Source organism: Equus przewalskii, chromosome 21 (assembly GCF_037783145.1).
Source record: "Equus przewalskii isolate Varuska chromosome 21, EquPr2, whole genome shotgun sequence".
Classification (NCBI taxonomy): Eukaryota; Metazoa; Chordata; class Mammalia; order Perissodactyla; family Equidae; genus Equus; species Equus przewalskii.
Window position 1 is genome coordinate 23,365,566 of NC_091851.1, and position 22,197 is coordinate 23,387,762.

A 22,197-nucleotide genomic window follows, 5' to 3' on the forward strand; every position below is an offset into this window, starting at 1 on the left:
ATATTTTTCAATTAGGTGCCGCTGTTTCAGAAGAGAGCTCACATTTTAAAAATCAGGGATATTTGGCTTCTTTGAGAAATGGGAGGTCTGGCCACACAGGGCCCACATTTCCACATGGCTAGCCACCACTGCAGCGGAGCGCAGCCACTCCGTCTAGACAGGGCGCAAGCTCTCCGTTTTGCCTTAGTCCCCACACTCCCTATTGTGCCGCACACTTTCACTCCATTACGATCGGTGCCAGGCCCTTGAAGTCATCGACGTTTGCAACCCCCTTCTAAGCCAGCTCTCTTCCTGGTGCACACGTGCCACCAGCACCCCACCCCGTCTCCCACCCCCACAGCATCCCCCCAAAACACCGTCAGGTGCCATCTGGCTCACAGGTCTGGGCCAGGCTTCCAGGACACCCCCCCACAAACACACACATTCTGGTTCCTCCTTAATCACATGGAGAGGAGCATTGTTCCTCCCGTTTATTGCTTTGTTATCCTGAAGATCAAAGTAACGCATGTTCTTTTTGTAGAGCATTTGCAAAGTGTGGAAAGATGCAAAGAAAAATAAAAAAGCTCATAATTGCACCAAGCAGCTTGGCATATGCTTCTGTTTATTTTTTTCCCTGTGATTTCTCTTCTTTACACACTTGATATCATAACGCACACAGAGAATGATAGTCTGCTTCAAAAATATTTTTTTTGGCTTAACAGTTTGTCATAGGCATTTCCCCCACCATCAAAAATCTTGTTTTGCTTTGCAAATATAATTTTTATAGCCGTGTTCTATTTTACCATATTTTACTTGAGTCATTCCCTTAGGATCGGCTACTTAACTTGTTTCTTATTGGGGGCTATTCTAAACAACACTGCAGGGGACATCTTTGTGGATGAATATTGGTCCGTATTTCTGATCATTTGTGGATCGAAGAGTAGAAACAGCGGATAACTCTCGAAATCTCTGGCCAAGCTATCTTCTGCAAAGACTGCGGCAGTGGACACTGCTCAGCTATTCTGTTCTGCAACTAAGGTGCCACTGTGGGTGCCATGTAGGAGAGACAGAAGCGGCACAGGAGTAAGTCAAGGAAGACAGGGAGCATGATTAAAAGGGAGCCCATCACCCCTCTCCCCGGCCCAGCTTCCCCTTCAGATGTGTCCCACTATGACCAAGCTCGAAACCCTGGAGCCACCTGCTAGGCCTCATTTAGTCATTTAGTCACTTGACCCTGCTTCACCCTCTGCCCCGGAAAAAGTCTCTGGCCTCCTCTTCCTCCTGCCTCCAAGGGCTCCAGGCCTTTGACCCAGAGTTCCCCATGGTGCCTAGTTCTCTTCCTGGGCTGGGATGTGAGGGGCGCGAGGAGAAAGGGGAGTGACTCCTGGACTAGCCGAAACCTGCCCGCTACCATCACCACCGCGCCCAAGACACAGGCTGAAGGGGAGGTGGTGACAGGGCCAAGGTGGAGGAAGGCAGACCTGCCGCCCCAGAGCGGAGCCCAGGCCAGAAAGGCCCCTGCAACTTTGAAAACGCTACGCTGAGTGAAAGAAGCCAGACCCCAGAGGACAAACACCACGTGATTCCACTTCAATGGAGCACATTCGCAGAGACAGAAAGTAGAAGAGGGGTTGTGAGGGACTGTAGGCTGGAGGGAACAGGAAGTTACTGCTTCATGGCTGCAGTTTCTGTTTGGGGTGATGAAAAAGTTTTAGAAATACATAGTGGTGATGGTTGCTCAATAGTGTCAATATAACCAATGCCACTGAGTCGGGCACTTAAAAATTATTTAAATGGCCAGTTTTATGTTATAAATATTTTACCACAATAAATAAAAGGTCCCTGACAACAAGGGGCCAAAACTACCCAAAGGGACAAGGGAGAACCTGGTTGGCAAAGACAGGGCCAGCCCTGCGGAGAACAGGCCCAAGCAGAGCCGGCCCGGGGACCAGGGAGCCGCCTTGAGGCCGTGTGCCTGGGTGACCGCACAGCTTGAATAACATTTTTTTTTCACATTTTATAAAAATGCAGACTTTGTTTTGCTTTTTAAAGCTATGTAGTCAACGCAGAATTTTTGTGTTCTTTGAGGAAGATTTTTGTTTTTCAAGGAAGAAGTAAATGTCACTAATAGAATGTTTCAGAAACTGGCTTGAAATGGACCAAACTTTTTTTTTTTTGAGAGCATTCCTCTTGTTTCAGTGACGCCAATGCACATTGGCCCCTTAGGCACAGACGCCCAGTACTGTGGGGAAACGAAAATGTGTTCTTGTGTCCTCGTGTCCTCTTCTCCTTGCTGCCCCACCATCAACCCAGACTTGACCTCCTTAAGCCCAGGGGCATGTGGGGACCTGGCCCCCCCAAAATTGGTGGGGTTTGATGCAGACATGTGAGGCAGAAATTCCAGTGATGACATCGAGATGGTGTCACTCAAAAGAGCCATGGTTCCTGTTTTCAGACCGTGGGTCTTCAGAGGGAAAATTCTGCCATTTCCGTTTCATTTCCTCAAAGACGGGGTGTCTGGTGAGAACTTGCTAAACAACATGGTATGTGAGTGTGGCCCCCTCACGCTCAGGGTCTCAGGTCAGAGCCATAGAGGAAGACCTCGCTGGGTGCCATGGTGACTCCTGGTGTCTGGTCATCCACAGAGGCTGGATGCTGTGTTCTTTTACCCATGGTCACCCGTGTCCTGCCTGAAATGCCACGGCTGCTCATGAAAAGGCATCTTTAATAAAGCCAGGTACGGCTTGGTTTAGGAAAAAAACAAACGGCTGGGACGGTGCTCTTAGGAGGTGAGAGAAAGGGTCTTCAGTGGCCTTTTGCCTCCTCAGCATGTTCATGGATCAGAAACCACTACCGGAGCCCAGAGGTGAGCTAGGAGGGTGCAAGAGCAGGCAGGATGCCCTGGTCGGGGACAGCCTGAGCACGCACACAGACCCACCAGAGATGGGTGTGCAGCGATGCTCGAGTCTGTGGTTCCAGAAGGGAGAGTTCTGTTGGGGAGGCAGGACCTGGGTGGGTGGGAGACATTCCAGGTGAGGGAGTGGGCGGGGGAGCTGGCTGTGGGAGGTCAGAGCTTGGCCACACCATGCCAGGAGAAAGGCAGGCAGGGTTTTCGGCAGTGGGGAGCCCCAAGGCTCTGAAGGTGATAAGTGCTGCCACGGAGAGGCTCAGCTTAGCAGGGCAGAGATGAGGAGCAGGGGCCAGGGGAGCTCTGTGGAGGCAGGCGCTCACAGGTGACAAATGCCAGGATGGCGGATGAACTAAGGTGGACCCGTGACCGGGGCAGAAGTGGCTTCCTCATGCTCGGCTGAGACAGGCCAGGCCCCTGCTGCGGTCAACACATGCAGTAGCCATGCTCGAGCCACAACAAATAACCTGATGCCTCTGGTGAGTTAGGGGCTAGCAAGGGGCACAGAGCCAAGACAACCCAGCAGGTTGCTGGTGAGCGAGGCAGAGGAACCACCCAAAGACATGTTTCAGACATGCCTTTGCCAAGGAGAAGTGAAGCCAGCCTGAGTGCTGGACCTAGTTTTACAGGCCTTGAAAATACTGGGTGGAGAGGCTTCACCCAGGCCTCGGCGAGCACCGACCCCACAGCCGGGCTCCAGCAGCATTCATCAGTCCACAGATTTCAGCTGAGGTGGCGGCCTCGTTCCTCCAGGTGGAACACAGGGGGCAATTCTCCCGAGCTTCCACCTGCAGAATGGAAGAAGCTCTCGGTCCAGAGACACCCGTGGCTTCTGGGTGCCGGTGGCAAGAGCTCTCCCAGGCAGGGATGGGTGTTGCAGGATGTGTGCACACAGAAGCCCTGGCACAGAGGAGCCACGAGGCCAGCCAGCCTGTCGTGGGGTTCGGATTTGGAAATAGAGATCCCAGGCCTGGGGCCAGCTCAAAAGGGGATGAGAAAGCCTCTTTGCCGGGGAAGTGAATCAACAGATCAGCCAGCCTTCAAGGGGCACCGATGTGCGTGCACTCAGGGCGGGGAAGGTGGGGCACCTGCAGGTACGGTCCCTGCGCTCAGCAGGTGGGACTGACGGCGAGTCTGTTAGAGCTCAGAGGGCTCTGGCAGCTCAGGACAGCTTCACGGAGAGAGGACCTGGCTGGGACTTATGTTCAATCACTCCACTGACAGCTCCTGAGCACCTGCCAGGAGCTCCATGCAGCAGACCCTCCAGCTTGATGCTCCCCGGGACTCCATGAGGCGGCGTTAATATCAACACCCCCATCTTAAAGATGAGGCAACAGCCCGGGACGAGGCTATGCCACCTCCCACGTCACACAGCAAGTGAGTATGAGGGCGGAAAGAGGACAGGCCAGCAAGCAGGCCGCCCAGGAAGGACTCTCCTGGGGCACAGGAACGGGCTGGAATGGGGGGCTGGAAGGGGTCATGTGGGGGTAGGACAGGAAAGGGGGGTCTGGAGGGGCGAGGCATGGAGGGGTTGGAAACCACACAGAGGAGTCTGGGCCTGCTTGCAAAGGAGCCACTACTGAGTGGACGACTCTGTCCCTGAGGAAGGGACCCTCTGGCAGGGGAGTGGCATTGCCCACTGCTAACTCCTAGTTTGCAGCCATGCAAACAGTATTTTGTCACATCAAAGAAGACAGAAAGGTGCCCCCAGAGGCCCCTCTCCCCAGGAGCTGGGGCTGGTCCAAGGGCACAGCCACTTCTCACTCTGTCCCCACTCTGCCTGGACTCGCTCAGGGGCTGGTGGAAGAGGAGCGTGGAGCCGGGAGGCCCTGGAATTTCCCATCCTCAAACTTCCTGATCCTCCGCAGCCTCCTTTGTTTGTGCTCCTGGCGTGGGGGCAGGGCCTGGGACTGTCCAGGCCTCACGTTCGGCCTGGGGACAAGCCATTGAGCAGGGGAGGCTACTCTGCTTCCTTTCTTTCTTTATAACATGAGGCCAGGAAGCCAGGCGTTCTCCCAGCAGCCCCTCGAGAAGTTTCCATCCTGTTCCCTGTCCCCCTCCAGGCCCCACCCTCCTGGGACAGGAACTCGGGCCTGCCTCTGGGGCCTGGGGCAGGCTCCAATTTCCCCCGGAGGGCTAGCTGCGGGAGAGGGAGGCGGAGGGCTGGCATGGGAGGGGTGCCTGTGAAAGAGCAAGCGGGGCAGCTGCCCACATCCAGAGAGGCCAGCATGGCAGGTGGAGATAGGATCTCCAGGCTCTGCTGGGGAAGGAGAACCTGCTGGCTGGAGAGGTGGTCCAGGCGCCTAGTGCCCCTGGCCATCAAGAAGACAGGAGAGCCTTTCAGACTCTAAGGCTCTCCACTGGCAGATTCCAGAAACCAAACCCTTTCCTTTTGCCCAGGTTGTGGACCCAGGGTGCTTGCCTGGGTGGGGTGACTGGCTGTGTGTCTCCCCGTGGGGCCACCTGGACATTAGCAGCCCTGTGTCTGGGCACTATGATGCAAGACCATGGTGGGGGGACAGGTTGATGTCCCCTAGGCACCCACTGCACCAGGCCCCCCATAGAATGGGTTCATTTAATTCAACTGCAACCTCATGACAGCCCTGGGAGGGAGCTGTTACTCCCATTTTGCTGATGAGAAAGTAAGTTCTCCTGCTTTCTGGGGGAACTTGGACAAGCGATTTCTCCATCACACCTCTCTGTGCCTCAGTTCCTCACCTGTAAGCTGGGACAGATACTTCATAGAATCGCAGGAGCTGTTATGAGCAGCTGATGTTCAGAGAGGTCCCCTAACCTGCCTAGGGACACACAGGATGGCACACCCTGGCCTGCCCAATCCCAAACCCATGCTCTTCCAAGGGCCATGTTGTCTCCTGCTCCCCTCCCCGCCACCCCCCCGGTGTCTCCTCCTCTCCCTGTGTGTGACGCTCCCCTCCTGGGGACAGGGAAGTGGCTTTCTGCCCAAGGACGGGCAAAGATGGGCACAGTGCAGCCTTACTCCGCCCTCTGTCCAGCCCGGAGCAAGCCCCTGGAAAGAGACGCGCGAGCTGCACAGAGCCTGCGAGCTGGTTTATATTCTAGGCGGCTCCCTCCCAGCATGTGCTCTCTCTCCCTCTCCACCTCCCTCCCTTCCTCCCCCTCCTTCCTCCTCCCTGGGTGTGGGGGCACGGTGGTGGCAGCACAGACAAGAGACAGGCTGCTGCTGTGCTTGGCATCACCCTCCCCGCCACGCGGAAGCCCACAGATGAGGAGGAGTGGAGCTGCCGCCCCGGAGACCTCGTAGCCTTCACTGAGGAGTGGGGGAGGTGAGGAATGTCCTCCACACCAGCAGGGAGCATGGGAGCAGAATAGATGGAGCCTGCAGACACCTCGGAGCAGCCCACAAACGCAGCCCCGACTGGCTTCGCCTCTGTCCCCCGAGGCAAGCAGTTCTGTATCTGACTCCGCCAGTTGCTATGGAAATGATTAGGACAGAACAGGAGGGGACAGGCAGCCACCACCAGGGCACGTGCGCCCCTGGGACCCAGACCCCAGCAGGATGGGGAGTGCAGCAGGGAAGGCCTTCTGGGCCCTTCTGCAGGTACCACGTGCTGTCTTGGCCCAAGAGTTGTAGCCCCTCAGCTGGAGCCAGGCCACATGGGGCAGGAGCCTCACTCAGGCGTGCAGCATTAACACACTACCCGCCACAGCCACAGCTCCCTCCTCCTGCACAGTAGCCCTGTGTCAGGCACAGGGATTAACTCTCAAATCTCATCAGCCCCCTGAGGTGGGTACCATCATTGACTCCATTTCACAGATGAGGAAACTGGGGCTCAGAGAGATGCAGTCACTTGTTCAGGACACACAGCTGTTGAGCGGCAGAGCCAGGATTTGAACCCACCCAGCACAGCCCTGGAGCCCCTGCTCTTGAACCAGCACTTACGAGGGATTAACTAGACTCATTCCATCCCTCATGCTTTAGAAGCTACCCAATGTCCCCAGTGAAGCAGCCCAAGGGCCCCCGTGGACAGGAAAGCCTCTGGATTTGGTGAGGTGGTTGGTGTCGGAAGTCGCTCACATGCATCAGGGGACAAAAGAATGAGAGGAAAACCTCACTTGACGCCTATGCTCCAATTCCTTTGTCATCAACTCAGCCATCGTTGTTGACTTTTCCTTCCCCAGATTCAGTGGACGCCACTTGAGCACCCGTGTAAACAGCTCACCCTTCATGCCCTGTCTGTTCCCATCCTCAGGCAAAACACCCACTGACGTCAGGACCTCTGCAGGCCTGATGCCCAGGCGCAGCCTAGACGCCCTGATAAACCGCCCACCTGGGCACCAATTCTCAGGGCAGAGTTCTGATCATACCAGCCAAGTGTATCGGCCCGTCCCGCTGAGGCAAAGCCACCTGTCAACCGAGGGGCCCCGGATTTACTGGAGGCCTCTGGGGACATTCAGGTTGAGGTGGGGGATGGGGGGGGGGGCGCCTGGAGTGGGGGGCCTTGCTATGTCTCACTGGGAAGGGCAGAGCTGGACAGTATGGACGTCAGTCCAAGGCACCAACTTGGTCGGTCACAAGTGCTCTGGGCATTTTCAATTCTACCCACTCCCCACAGATTTCCTGGGTGTGCCCCAGGAGGAAACAAGCACTCAGGGAGGACCTCCTGCTGACAGGTGTGTGGCTGTAGGGTAGGAGGGCGCACAAGGCGAGGGGTGTGCCCTGTCCTCAGAGAGCCTACAGTCAGGTCAGCGAGACCAGACCCATGCAGACACTGCCCAGGGTGAGACCTGGGTGGCACAAATTCCAGAGCCTAGGGAATGAGGCGAGGTGACACTTCCATCCAGAACTTCGGTGGGAGAAGACAGTCTTGAAGGCAATAGGAATATACTGTTGATTTTTAAGGGAAACTTGACATTTAAAAAAAAAACAAACCCAAATGAGGCTCCGTGGGCAGCCCCATGGACCCACAGTGGCCTCTGGGAGTTGTGACAATTGCTGGATGGGACTTTTCTGTCTGTGCCAGCAAAGGGAGACCCGTGCGGTGGGAGAGCCTCTCCCTGCACGGCCTCCCCGAGCCTCCAGCTCGCCTGCCTCCTCCCCTACCTTTGGGCTCCAGGCCGTTGGAATTGAAGTGCATCCTCTTCTGACACTCCGTGCAGCTCATGAGGAAGCGGGTCACGGCCTCTCTCGGAAGGAAGGCATAGGTCTCCGCGATCTGGGGGAGAGAGGAGGTGTGCTCGTCATACGGATCTGTGGGGAGGCCGCGTGGTCACTGGGTCACCGAGGGCTGTGCTTTGGTGGCAGGCATTTGCCCTTTGCCAGGAAGGGCAAGGATTCAAGGAGCAAGGGGCAGGTGGCCTTGATTCTCAGCCATGGAAATGAGTCAGTACGTTTGCAGAAACCCATTTGTCTTAAATTTTTGAATAAAGGAGCTTAGAAATTGAAAAAGCACAATATTTAAACATTATCTAGTCTTTAACCCCTGTTCTAATAAGTAATATTCCTCTCAGAACATTTTACTGCTGCTCATTCCAGGGTAGGATGAAACAATTTCCCCCCTTAGAGATGGATAAACTGAGACCCACTTAGAATTCAACTGGCTCAGGGCCTGGAAACAGAACCCACGGTTCTACAAGCTGTATCTTTTCATAACTCACAGATCAAGAACCGTTTTAGGGAGAGCTGTGAAAGGCTGATGCCAAGGGATCAGATTTTTCAAACTGGACGGGCTCTTAGGGACCCCCACATTCCAGGTGAGGTCATGGTCACGGGGCCAAGAGAGGTGAACCCACTGACCAAAGGTCACACAGCTCTTTAGAGGCAGTGCCATACTAAAGCCCGTGCTCCAGGTCACACCACCTCACAGCTGCCTCCAGAGGGCCTCCCCTAGCTAGGGAGGAGAAAGGGGGTATGAGAGGGAACACAAGAAAGAGGCTAGGGGTGGGGGAGTGGGGAAGACGAGGATGTGGGCCCAGAAGCCCAGCCCGGTCCTCTTGCCCTGGGGTTTGGGAAACCCACAGGCTGAGGGACCTTGTAAGCCTAGGTTCCCTGGCTGAGGCCAGTAGCCACCCAGTTGCTGGTTTTCACACTTTTCCAGGAGCCCAGGCCCTCCCGCTCCTTTCCACTAAGGGGCAGCATCACCCCAGTCTTCCACCATCCTCTCCGCAGCCCCGCCAGCAAAGTTGGCCGAGGGCGCTGGTCAGCCCGCAGGGGAAGGGGGCTGATCTCCAGGATGGTGCCCGGTCTGCTCCTTTGGGAGGCACACGCCCTGCCCCATCTCTGTGGTGTCAGGAGGCGGGGCAGGGCAGGGCGGAATGGATGGGGTCAGGGGAGAGGTAGGAGTCCAGGGTGCCCCAGGCTGTGGCCAGGCCCTGGGAGGACCAGCTCAGGCTGTGCTCCCAGCTCAGCAGGCCTGTGGAGCTCCAGGGGCCGCTCCTGCCTGGCGGTTGGCCGCAAACGCAGAGTTAATTCTGGTGACACAATTGTTATTTCTCAGCTGATTTGATGCTCTGCGGAGCAGGCAGGCTCCTTGATGAGTTATCTCCCTTCCAAATTCCCTGTGTGATTGCCTTCCTCTGGAGGTCAGGGACAAGGGCAAACCCCTGCTCTCTGATTGGAGCCGGTGGGTAGGAGGGCATGTGGCCCGTCCTCCTCGGGTGTTAGGGCCGCGGGATGGGGGCTTCCCTGCCACGCACATGGACATCTTCATCCCCAGCCCGAAGCTGCCTGGAAATCGTAGCGGCAGCATGTCTCTCTCAGCCTGAGGAGTTAGGTGGGAGGGGCCCTCCTGAAGGAAGGCCAGCTGCCGGAGTAAACAGGCAAGAAGGAAGGGCACCCGCTGGGCCAACCAGAGGGCTGTGGCCGACTTGGCCAAGAGATGACCTCCTAGGCGCCCCAAAGTGTGGCATCCCATGTCAGGCCTCAGAAGAGCTGAGCGGAGGACTTGGGGGGGCAGGAAAGGGTCACAGGGTCCTGGGAAAAAGAGGAAAGGCTGATACCACAGGGACAGCCCCACTTCACTACACGGTGCTCACCTGCCATTGGACAGAGAAATAGGTTTTACAGGGCTCGGGGAGAGCCTTCCTAGCCTCCCCAGGGGCCAGAGTGGTAGCCGCCACTCTCTGGCCTTGGCGGGGACCCCAGCACCAGGCACAGGCTGGCTGGCGTGCCACAGGGAGGAGAAGTGCTGGGTGCAGCCCTCCTGGCCCTGGGTCCCACAGAGGGGTGGATGGGGTGGACCGAAGGTGGGTAGGTGAGAAGTCCTTGGAGCTGTCTGAGGACCAGGCAGGGAAGGCCAGCCCTGCATGGCTGGAATGTCTGCAGCCTTGCTAACAGCTCCCTGGGGAGTCAGAAAAGTGCAGAGTGCAGCCCAGCTCCACGCCGCCGCTGCAGGGACCCGCATGAAGGAGGCCACCTCCCCCCACTGGGGCCTTCAACCTGCGGGCATCATTTCGTTCACCCTCCTGGCTTGTCCACATGAGAAATGGGACCTCCAATTCTGTTTGACTGCATGGATGCCCAAGGCCACAGGACCACAGGGTGAGTTGAAATGAGGAGGACAAGCCCAGCTGATGCTCTAGGCAGTAGGATGGCGGTTTTCAGATAGTTTTAGAGCTACAGACACCGTTCTGGAAATAGAATCTTATGCTGAAGCCCAAAACGTGAAACAGATAAAGACGGAGCTGCTGTGTTTAAGGAGGAGAAGCTCCAGGACTCCTGTCCCCCACCCCGAGTTCCCCTCAACTGCCCTGGGCTGCCTGCTGCCTTGTTCTTGGGGCCTCTCGCCTGGACACTGAGACCCGCACGTGAATTTGCCCTTAACGTTTTTTCCTAGGGGTAAAAAGTGAGAGAGATTTTGCTGGCAGGGAGAGCAGAAGCTATTTGCAGAGTCGCTGACTTGCAAGGCCCCATTTTCGCTCCCCAACTCAGAGGCCGACAAAGACAGATGAGGCCAATTGGGGGGATTTGCACCACTTTGCAAGATCCTCCTTCTGCCCTGCGGGTGGATTAGCACGTGGTGGGCCTGGAGCAGCTGCTGACCACATCTGGCCCCAACTGCAAAGTGGTCTGGGCAGCCAGATCTGGACTCCGGAACCCGACCTAGCCTACCAGCACCCGGGGAGAGAGGAAGGAAGCAGAGGCATTCGCTCCAACCCAGACGGGTGCAGACACCAGAAAAGCCTCTTGACAAAGGACCAGTCCTCCATGCGGGTTCAGGAACTTTGTGGAACTGCGTGGAACCCTCCCCAGACCCTGGCACTGGAAAGAGCCCCTGGCATCCTCTGGACCTCAGGTCACACTGCATCAGAGGCAAAGTAAGGCAGGGGCTTCCTGTCCAAAGTAGGAATCCGCCTACATTATCCACTGTCAATAGGCACCTACCCCTGGCTCACATCCCTCAGTTTCAGAAAACTGATGACCTGCCCTCTCTGATCCATTACTGGACAGTGGGAGGTGCTGGAATCTTTTTTTCCCACTGAAGAATGTGCCTCTTTCCATGCCCTGAACAAGTCTGCCCATCTGCCTTCCAAGGGACTGCCTGCCACAGGCACCCCGGGCTGTAAGAATCCAGAAAGTCTCAGGTGCCCTAGAGACGGCGAGGCAGCCCCAGGATTCAGGTCCATGAACCCCTCAGCCAAGGGCCTGACACCAGCCCCGCGGGGCCAGGCTGTGCCTCTCTGCAGCCGTCAGCACCGAGGTTCCTGGGGGTCCTCTTTCCACAGGCATGGATGCGGCTGAGGAGCTAGGCTTGGGTGGAGGAAAATGGGAGGAGATGAAAAGAGGGGGACAAAGGCATCTGGGCACCACCCCCACCCCAAAAAAGGAAGAGGGTGGCATGAGACGGGTGACAGATGGGGAAGAGGAGGGGGGGCCCATGGGGGGAGAGGGGGTGACAGCCCCCTCGGCCTCACACCCACTGCAGGAGGGTCCTGGCCTGTTCCACGCAGCCTTGGCTTGCTGCTGAAATTCCAGCTCTGTGCACAGCCCAGCTGGCTCGCCGCCAGTCATGTGCCAGCTCCAGGCTGGGCAGCAGGAAGTGGGGCACGCGGCAGGCATATGGACGAGAAGCCAGGAAGTGCAGAGCAAAGGGCTGTATGTCCACTTGGCCCAGGGACGCAAAGTCTGGCAGGACCAGCCCAACCCTGCCTTCTCCACAGCAAGGAGGCTGCAGACCCCGACTTTCATAAATACCCAGGGAGCGCCTGTTGGGGGGGGGTGTGGTGCTTGGCACCGAGGGGACCAGGGAATCACACGGTCTGGCTGGCCCAAGGCCATCGACCTGGACAACAGCAAGTCATCGGGCTTACTAGCTGGCCACAGGAGGTTTGGAGAGAGGCAGGAGGTGCAGTGGTCAGGTGCAGTTTATTTGCATCCCTCTGAGCCTCATTTTCCTCATCTGTAAAATGGGGCTAACAGTAGCGCCTGCTTCGTACACACCACTGTCATACATGGGAAGGCTCAGGGAATTGGAGTGTGGGAAGTGCCGCGTGCAGAGCCTGGCACAGGCTACCTGCCCAGCCCCGCCAAAGTGAATGCTGAGAAAATGCGCTGGGTCTCGTCAATACCAAGGGGCCCACACTGGCCCAGCCTAAGTGTCCCTCCCTTCGTCTATGACCCTCTGGTGGAGGAACCCTCAGAACTCCCTTCCCATGATGCATTTCCCAACACGCATGTGTTGGCGGGCAGGTGGCAGAATCACGTCCTGCTTCCCTCAGTCCGACCCCTCATCCCTCTGAGGTCCTTGGCACGTGGGACAGTCCTTAAGAGTCATTTAGGGCAAAGGCTGTCTTTTGAGGACAAGGACAAATCAGAATGTTGGATTTTTTTTTAATTGTGGTCATAATAGCTTATAACATAGTGAGATTCCAGTCGTACATTATCATTTGTCATATACCATATAAATGTGCCCCTTCACCCCTTGTGCCCACCCTCCACCCCCCTCCCCCCAGTAACCACTAATTTGTTCTCTCTGTCTGTAATTTGTTAGTTTATATTCCACATATGAGTGAAATCATACGGTGTTTGTCTTTTTCTGTCTGGCTTATTTCGCTTAACATAATACCCTCAAGGTCCATCCATGTGGTTGCGAATGGGACGATTTCATCTTTTTTTTTTTAATGGCTGAGTAGTAGAATGTTGGAGTTTTAAAAATCAGGCCACAGGGGGGAATTACAGACTTGCACAGACCACCTCCACTGCAGTCCCAGGTGTTTGTACAAAGACCTTGGCGAGGGGGCTGGGTCACCTCTGCCTGGAGGGGGTAAGCCCAGTCACAGAAGGCAGGTCACTGAGGGGCTTCTCTAGGAAGCTAGAGAGAAAGTCGACACACGGGGGCTTGAGGACACCGCTGACTGCAACTCAGGTGCTGGATAACCTTAGACAGGTCACTCAACTCTCCGGGTCTCACTTTCTTTAACTGTCAAATGGGACCACAGTGCCTCTGTCGCAGGACTGCTGAGAGCCTTGAATGAACGGAAGGAAGGTGCTTGGCTCTACTGGTTTAGTGGTGGGCACTGGACAAGTGGTTCAGAGCTGGGCGTGAGCCATGGTGATGGGGGTCAATGGGGGACGGACCAGAACCCAGGCAGGCCCCTCCTGATCTGGCCACGGCCCCTCCACCTCCCCATGCGATGTTTCCCACCCCTAGATTGCCATCTCTGTTCCCTCCTGTCTTCCCAAAGCTTAGAATGCCAGCTTACAGGCCACCTTCTCCATGAAGCCCCCCTGGCTTAGCACTGAACGTTGGTGTCTGGAGGTGCCTTTGCTGAACGCCCAGGGACCAGGGTTCTTATCCCCTCAAAGCTAGTCTTGGAGACATTTCTGTTTTTCATGGCTTGGTTTTGCTCTCAGCCTCCCTCCCACAAATCGAATTGTGATCCCCTTGACAGTGGGGCCCCAGTCCTCAGACTTTCCCCGGGGGACTTCCAGCACTGACTTCACAGGGTCGTAGGGGATGGAATGACCTCACACACTGGGCACACAGTAAATGCCACGGAAGCACTTGCCCTTCCGATTATTATTATCTAGTCCCCCGGCCACCCTCCACCCCAGAGCGGGCTGCCAGGGCTGGGGGGAACGAGTGAAGCAGAAACCGGGAAGTGGAGGGCTGTCCTCCTGCCCTCGTCCCTCTCCTTCCCTCCCTCTCACTCCCTTCAACCTGCTTCTCCTTTGTGCTGAGACCACAGAACCCGCCCCCTCGGCCCACAAGCCATCTCTGGCTGCCATGCCCTTGCCCTGTGCCCCCCTGGGTCCCCAAAGGCCGTTTCATCACGCCTCAGCTCCCTGCCCCGCCCCCTGCCCAACATGTGCGGAGCCCGTGGCCTCCTGCCAAGGCCTGGGGCTGCCAGCGGAGGCAAAGAGACAGAAATCTCACCGCTCGGTAGGTTTTCTTCTGCCCAGCGTGCTTGGGGGCTTTGCCTGGCTCCGCTGAGCTCTCCACATGCATCGAGTAGATGATGTCAAAGAAATCTTCCACCACAGCGACCCGCTTCAGAGAGATGCCCTCCGGCTCCGACAGGCCATCTGCCCCCTGCGACAGGGTGGACAAGCTGTGTTAGTGTCAGGGATGATGGCAGGGTGAGAGCTGGGCCCTGAGGCCTGGCGACGGGTCGGGGGCAGGGAGGCGCTGCTCCCTGACCCGGGAAGGCCTCCGATGGTAGGTCTGAGGGGCGGGGAGTGGAAGGAGCCTGCTGAGAGGGCCCCGGGGAGGGGGGTACCAGAGTCAGGGTGGCTGCTGCTACTAAATCTACCGGAAACAATGGGCAGAGAACAACAACAACGGAAATACAAATTAAAAAACCAAGAGGCTCCATGTTCACAGTATCAGACAGATTGTGCCAGACTCGGGCGGGGAGCTCTCGAATCACACGCTGTGCCAAGACCATCCTGGAAGTCTCTGGGGAGTGGGGAGTGCTAAATAGATGCGGCCCCATCAGGAGCTCGCCAATTAGCAGTAACCTTTCACTGTGGTCCTGGGCTGGGGTCCCAGGGGACCGGCTCGGATCACCTGGGTGATTCTTGCCGCCGCCCTGGCCTTTCAGAAAAGCTTTTCACCACTGCCTGCCCTCCCACTCCAGCAGCTGAGCACCAGCGACAGCACCAGGCCTCTTTGTGTGCGGAGAGGTGGAGAATAACAGGCACGAGGCCACGTGGAGGTGGCAGGGCCTCGTAAGCGGGGTGCGCAAGGGTCCCCCAAGCCTCTTATCAGGCTGGCATGAGTGCTGTCAGCTGGCCTCAAAAAGGTGTGCCAGGATCGAGATGGGGTTCTTCAATAGCAAGGAACTGACGCCCACCCTCCCCTACCAGCAGGGCTGGGAATGGGGGACTGTAGGGCATGAGGCTGGGGGTGCGGCCAGGACCCTAACGGAGCAGACTGCTCAGTGAGTTCCTTATTCATAAGGCACAGAATACACACAGAGACACTGGGCTCTCAGCCATCATCTCCTTAAGGGGAGACTTGGAGGGCTCTGGGGGGCTTCAAAGATGACAAGGAAGCAGTGGCGTGGGGATTTGGGAAGAAGGAGGCAGCCTTTTCTCTAAAAGTGCCCGAAGCACGAATCTCCAAGAGAATTCTTCCCCAAAGGAGCCCGTTCAAGAGCGTCAGCTCTGGGAGGGTGTGGACTCATCTGCTGGCTCACAGCTGTCTCCGCAGCACCCAGAACAACACCTGACACACAGTAGGCTCAATAAACAACTACGGTTATCAGCGGCAGCCCAGCGGGGCAGTGTAGACAGTCTGCCTCAGGCTGAATGGGGCCCTGTGGTTTAAGGGCTGTGTGACCCTCAGCAGTTCTTTGCTTCTCTGAGCCTCTGGTCCTTTATGGAGAAATGGGGATAACAGAAGCACCTTTCCCCTGAGATACAGAGAGGAATCAGTGAGAGAGGTGTGCAGCACTTAGCCCCAAGCCTGGCCCATAGGAACTGCTAGATAAATATTGTCACAAGAAGTGCCTTGCCATGTGCTGGGTTTCCACCAGCTGTAGTAGGGCTAAACACCCCTACAAGCCTGGAGGTAGTTGGGGTCCTGCCTCCAGCATGATGGCTATAAGCAGCAGAGCTAGCTTCAGACCTGGGTCTTTGTAGTCTGAAGAGAACAGAGGCCATGCTGAATGGACACCCATTTACAACACATTCTGGCCACAGACGGGGTTCGGTTTTATCTAGCCACTTTCCCAGTGTGCCAGGATGGGTGAGCTGGGCCATCTCTGCCAGTGGCCCATTTGAAAGCAGATGGGGGAGGAAGGGCAGCTGGGCGTCTGGGGTGTAGGGTACCAAACCCTAGAGCTGAGGGCAGCGTCCGTGAGTGGGGACCCTAGGCAGTGACCTCACTGGTCCTGTATGGGCACTCTTGCCAATGGTTTCCTTTCTGGTCAGGATCCATTTCAATGGGGACTTCTCAGATAGCACGCATCTGGGGTGCATGCGTGCGTGTGTGTGTGTGTGTGTGTGTGTGTGTGTAGGAGGAGCTGCCTGCTGGTTCTGCTTCCTTGCTGTGAGGTTGTGGGTAAACTCTTCAACCTCCCTGAGCTTTGCTTACAAGATGAGCTGTAAATCCCATGACTCTTCTGTTCTTAAACTCTCTCAGGAGTTACCATGACCTCTTTCTTGGGGGTATCCCAAGTCCCTGTCTGAAATCCTGAGCCATCTGTAATCAGGGCTCATTTATTAGCTGACTTGTAACAACCCCGCATTTGGGAGATCTTCAAATACCCCCGTGACAGAGCTGGGTGACACAAATATTATAACAGGTCAGTTATATCTGTATGTCTCCTTTGGAAAAATGTCTATTCAGGTCTTCTGCCCATTTTTTAATCAGATTGTTTTATTGCTATTGAGTTGTAAGAGTTCTTTATATATTTTGGATATTAGCCCCTTATCAGATATATGATTTGCAATTTTCTCCCATTCAGTAGACTGCCTTTTCCTTTTGTTGATGTTTCTTTTGCTGTGCAGAAGCTTTCTAGCTTGATGTAGTCCCACTTGTTTATTTTTGCTTTTGATAATATACTTCTAACCAGAGGCTCACGTTGGCAAAAACAAACAAAAGAACCTTAAGAATGAAAATATAACTGGGTCTCTATTTCTTGATCTGGGCGGTGGTTGTACAGTGTGTTCAATTTATAAAAAGCCACTAATCTGAACACTTACAATCTGTGTACTTTTCTGTATGTCTATTAAACTCTAAAAAAGTATATTTAAAAAAAAAAACTGTATAATGGGGTGGGTAGTTCCACAACATTTTGATAATCTGAATCCAGAAGCATAATGATGAGTTTAGCTGCTTAAAAGTGATAGACCTTTCTGCTCACAAAATTGTTTCAGCCCAGAACACAGATGCTTCTGGAAGAGGGAGATAAAATTTGGTGGGAAGGAAAGGAGAAAGAAAACAATCTGATGAAAGACAATATTTTAGACAGGTGAGATGGAAAGTGCCCGCTAGCCAGCCTCGTGACCTCTTGAAACTCAGTGTCCTCATCTGTAAAATGGGCCTAAAAAGACCTAGTTGGATGTTTCAAGGATTAGGTAAGAATACACATCAGGCATCTGCTGCTTAGAGGCTTATAAACGTTCATCTCTTCCCTTTAGACCCACTGAATTTGGACATTTTGTGTTTAGGAATCTGCTCTTATCTCCTGTCCCTCTGCTCCATTCAGGGTATGGAATGGGTCCCCGAGCTGATACCCAGCATCAGAAGAGATGGATAGTCTTGTGTAATTCCTAAATAATATGCCAAGGCTGTCACATAAACCTGGAACAAGCTTTCCTAAAGTCAAGGTGGAACTAATCAACCCAGATTCAACAGTGAAACACGGCCCAGGGCCTGGCCCATCTCTGTCCCAGCTTCCCACCTCCATTCTTAGGCAGACACGGGTGGGTAACCAACAGCTTGGCACCTGGTGCAATGTGACCATAAAATTACCCTGGGGAAACTCTTCAGGGGAGCATTTTTAGTAGCCCCCTCTTTAAAAATTGATTGCAGTCTCCCCTGATGTTCAAACCTGGGTCCTGTCATCGGTCTATCTCATCTGCAGAGACATACATGGGAAAGGAGAGGGCCTGTGGCAACCAGAATTCAAACCACACAAGGTCTTCAGGGCCATACCTTGAACTGTCCTCTGGTGAGCCATGGCCACCTGGACACCATGTGTGCTACCCTGAGGGAAGAACACCAGGATATCTGTGTGGCCTTCAAGGAGAACCCTGAGAATAGAACAAAGGGATCCCACGGCAGTCACGTGCCAAAGACATTTCTGCCATGCCCTGCATCCAGAGGTAATAACCTTCATGCTAAATGCTGCAGGAAAGGCCTGCCTCCCCTGGCTGAGAATCCAGACACGGCGCTGCAAGGCAGGAGCAGCTAATTAAGGAGCGGAAAGCACCTTCCCCATAGCCTTGGGATGCCCCTGCCAACCACTTCTGCTTTGTACCCAAATGAGCTTAATCTGATCCGTGGCCCTAAGCAAGCTGGGCCCTGGGTTGACAAAGGAAGTTCGTTTCATTTACAGGCTGGATAAAGGGGGAGCTGAAGCCTCCGGGCTATCCCCAGCTTCCTGGGAACGCCAACTAGGAGTGAGGGAATGGAACCTTGCAGCACCCCATGGCAGAAGCCATGAAAAACACTCGGTCAGTTGCGCAGGACCAACCTCTAGGGCCTTCCTGCGTGGGGAGGACTATTGCCATGGTAACACACTACATCCTTTCGAACCAGCCAACTCCAAAACAGCTGGCCAGACCCAGGCTAAGAAAACCAGACATGGCAATTGTTTTTAAAAATTCATGGAGCTACCAACTTTCTTGGACATCACTATCTTCCTGAAAACCAGCCTATTTGGGTTCTAAACTAAAAGCCAGGTTACAAGTCATTTCGAAAATCACCAAATGTCTACTTGAATACTGCTATTTCAGAATATTTAGAACAGTGGTCCTCAAAGTGTGGTCTCTGGACCACTGTAGCATGGGCATCACCCGGGAACTTCTTAGAAATGCAAATCCTCAGGCCCTGCCCCAGACCTACCAAATCTGCCGTGCTGGGGGTGTCAATAGGCCCCCCCGATGATTCTGATGCATGGCAGATTTTGAGAACCGCTGATTAGAAAGTCTCCGTGATTGAGCCAGTGACCTAACTAGTAGGGGTACTGGCAATGGCTCATTAAATATAGACATGGTCTGTGCTTCTAGGCCTAATATATTAATATTTTCTTCTCCAATGAAGGCCAATTTTCTTAATAGTGGGAACAAAAGAATCTTATTGGGAAACATTAGTATAAATTCAAAAGACCTGCCCAGAGACTTAATCTAGATTATGGGTAGAAAGGGCAGCAGGGCCAGCACCCTGATGTCAGATTCTTAAGTCCTCCCCAGCAAAGTCAATTAATACTTAAGCAAGTCATCCCTTGACAGGTCTTTTCTGGCTTCCTCAGTTTCCTCAAATGATCTGAATGCTCAGCGCAAGGAGGATTGCTACATCCAGGGCTGCAGACCCACAAGGGAGACCAGCATGTCCCACCAGGCCATTAGACAGCTCCTGCTGGGGTGGCCTCATGAGCTGTCACTGAGCGTCACCCCTCCGGTGAACTCCTCAATCTGACTGAAGCTTGCCTCTCCCCACTGAGCCAATTAAATGGACCCTTTCCCTTGATGGCAGGTGAGGTCCAGTTGCTAATGGATTGCAGTTCCATCACCTCCACTGGAACTTCCAAGTCACCTGCTGGGTGGGCCACTCTGTCAGGCACCCAGAGTGCCGTTTAGCGCACCCCCATCACTATATTAGCCGCAGATGCCTTCCCAGCAAAGAGGAGGCCATGATTGAGAGAGGGTGCGGCTAAAGAGAGGGGACATTTCTCAACTGGGTTCCTACAGTAGAGGAAGAAACCACAGAGAAAATCCTTAGGACGTGCCCTTTCGGTGCATTTCAGATGCAGCTCTCGACAAGGTGTAAAAATCATGGAGATTGCCATCAGAGGAGAAAGTCAGTCAGCAGAACACACCCTGGGGGAAACACACCTTGGGCTCTGGCATGGGTGGGTGGGATCTGCACGGGGTTGACTGCACAGGCAAATGGAAGGAGGCTGCTCCATCCCACCCGGGCCAGCCTGCTAAGTGGCTGCGATTACAGACAAAAGCTACCGCAAACATGAGCTGCATGCTCCTCTCCACTTCTGGAACCATGGCTGCTCCTCTTGCTCCCCAAGCCACACTTTAATACATTCAGGCAGGACCAAGGGTTTGGAAGCGGGGGTACCTGAGGGGGAGGAGTCAGCCTTCAATAAAGGGTCCTCGGAGGGAAAGGAAAGAGGTGGAGAGGAAATTTAAAAACCACACTAAACTGAGAGAACGAAAAGAAGAGAAAACCAGAATGAAGACCCTCACCCAAATAGCCAGAAATTCTCTCCTCAGAATCCCCAAGAGAAGCCGCTCACCATTTGTAAAAGGCAATCCGACGACTGAGGGGAGGGTACTGCTTAAACCGGACGTGGACCAGTATTGGAACTTCTCTGTTATGAATACTACCTACTGTGGACCAGAAACCAAAAAAAACCCCTCCCAAATAAAGGTTCACCCCAGAACGTTAGGACCCATGGCAGCATTGAGCTCTGCAGGCCTGGATGGGGCAGAGGGATGAGACCACGCACCCTCCCCCCCCCCCCCATAAATAAATAAGCTGATGAGCCAGGCACCGAGCACTCAGGGCAGCACCTGCCTCTTCTCCACCCCTGTGCACAATCTCCCACTGCTAGTGCGGGGCGCCACCACGTCGCACCTGCCATCTGGAACAGGCCTGGAATATTCCAAGACCTCCTTTCCGCTTCCCTGAACCTCCATCTTCTTTCAAATCACGCCGGGGACCAAAATGCACACCCCAGGCCACAGGGAAAGGTGCCTGGGATGGGCCCCAGCCAACAGAGCTGCCTTAGAGGGCTGCCATATCCTTCAAGCAGCTCTGAATATCTTTCTCTTTTTTTGTTTTGTTAACTCTGGGATCTCCGGGAAGGGGGATGGGGGGAAAGGGGTGCAGTGGGCCAAAGTGTCGTCCTCTTGGCAGGAGAGGGGCAATGACCCCCGTGTGAGGGATGGAGAGAGGGAGCAGCAAATGGCACTCTCAGGCAGGACAGGGCGGGGCCTGGCTGCGGGACTCTGGCCTGGGGGTGCCAGGAGGGCGCACGTACTCTAGGGGTGAAGTCACAGGCCGGAGGACGACCCAGCCCTGGCCTTGGGCAAGTGGCTGGCCTGCTTGAGCCTCAGTTTCCTCCTGTGCTGAGGTGACACAATACGCACGAACCTCACAGGAAGGCGGTGGGAACCCAAATGATGCACAAATAGCGCCCGCCCTGGGCGAGACGCCCATAAAGGACCGCTGTCACCACTACTCTGGAGAGGCGCGCTCCAGGACTCCGGGGACCCGCCTCCCTCGGGCGCCGCGGCCAAGGACAGGGAATGGGGTCGCTGAAGGGGGCGGTCCTAGGCGGAAGGGGGCGGCCCTGAGCCTAGCAGGCCCCGCGGGCGTGTCCCTCCGGGGCCGACCGGTGGCCCGGGCGCGCTAACGAGCGGGGCCCAGGTGCGGGCCCCACCCCGGCGGGGGGAGGGGGGCGGCCGGCGCGCTAATGACTGTTGACAGCGCGCGCTGGGGCCGGCCGGGCCGCGCGCGCCGCTGACAGCTGCTCGGGCGGGGGCAGGGCGGGGCGCGGGCCGCGGGGCGGGGGCGAGGCTGCTCGCGCTCCCTGTACAGCGCACGCGCGTGCGCCTCGGCGAGGAGGGGCGGGGAGGCGCGCGCGCGCCGGGCCCGGGTTCGGAGGGCCTGCTGGAGCGGCTCGCGCGGGCTCCTCGCGGGCAGGCAGGTAATGAGAGTAACCATGGCAACCCACCAGAGGAAGTGTATTCTGCAGGAGACGTTAATCCCCTCTCCCCGGAGCTGGGACAGCCTGACTTTCCATTCTCACACAGTAATTAGATACCAGCTGTCAGTGCAGGGGGGACGGCTTCGCGGCTGCAGCCCGGCTGGGGGGGCGCACAAAGGGGGCGGGGGGGACGGGTGTTAAAGACACAGGGACGCTTTCCGGCGGTGGGCCAGGGCGGCGCGCCTCCCCCAGTCTGCGCGCGCCCGCTCACCTGGAGACCCCGCCCGTGCGGGGCCCCGCCCACTCCACACGCACCTGCTGCGCGCGCGCCCGCCCTCCCGTTTCCCCTCTCGGGGCCCCGCCTCCCCACGCCCGGTGCACCTGCCCTGCTCCCGCCCCACCGGGACGCTGCCCACCTGTCCTTTGTGCGGGGCGGTACCATTCGATCTGGCTGGCTCTCCTTCAGGGAGCGCCCGCTATGTGCCAGGCGCTGT

General features: G+C 55.7%; 1 protein-coding gene across 4 annotated transcripts in view; it reads right to left on the reverse strand.

The window, feature by feature from the left end:
* Positions 1 to 22,197, reverse strand: part of NOL4L (nucleolar protein 4 like) — a 124,762-nt gene that overhangs the window by 61,795 nt on the left and 40,770 nt on the right. For 2 of the 4 annotated variants that reach the window (XM_070589114.1, XM_070589118.1), the window contains exons 2-3: positions 14,242 to 14,397; positions 7,971 to 8,082 (exon numbers count right to left, since the gene is read on the reverse strand). In XM_070589114.1, the coding sequence (XP_070445215.1) occupies positions 7,971 to 8,082; positions 14,242 to 14,397 (268 nt within the window). Of the gene's footprint in view, positions 1 to 7,970; positions 8,083 to 14,241; positions 14,398 to 20,628; positions 21,545 to 22,197 lie in introns of those variants that run through there. The other 2 variants (XM_070589115.1, XM_070589116.1) reach the window with 2 other exon arrangements.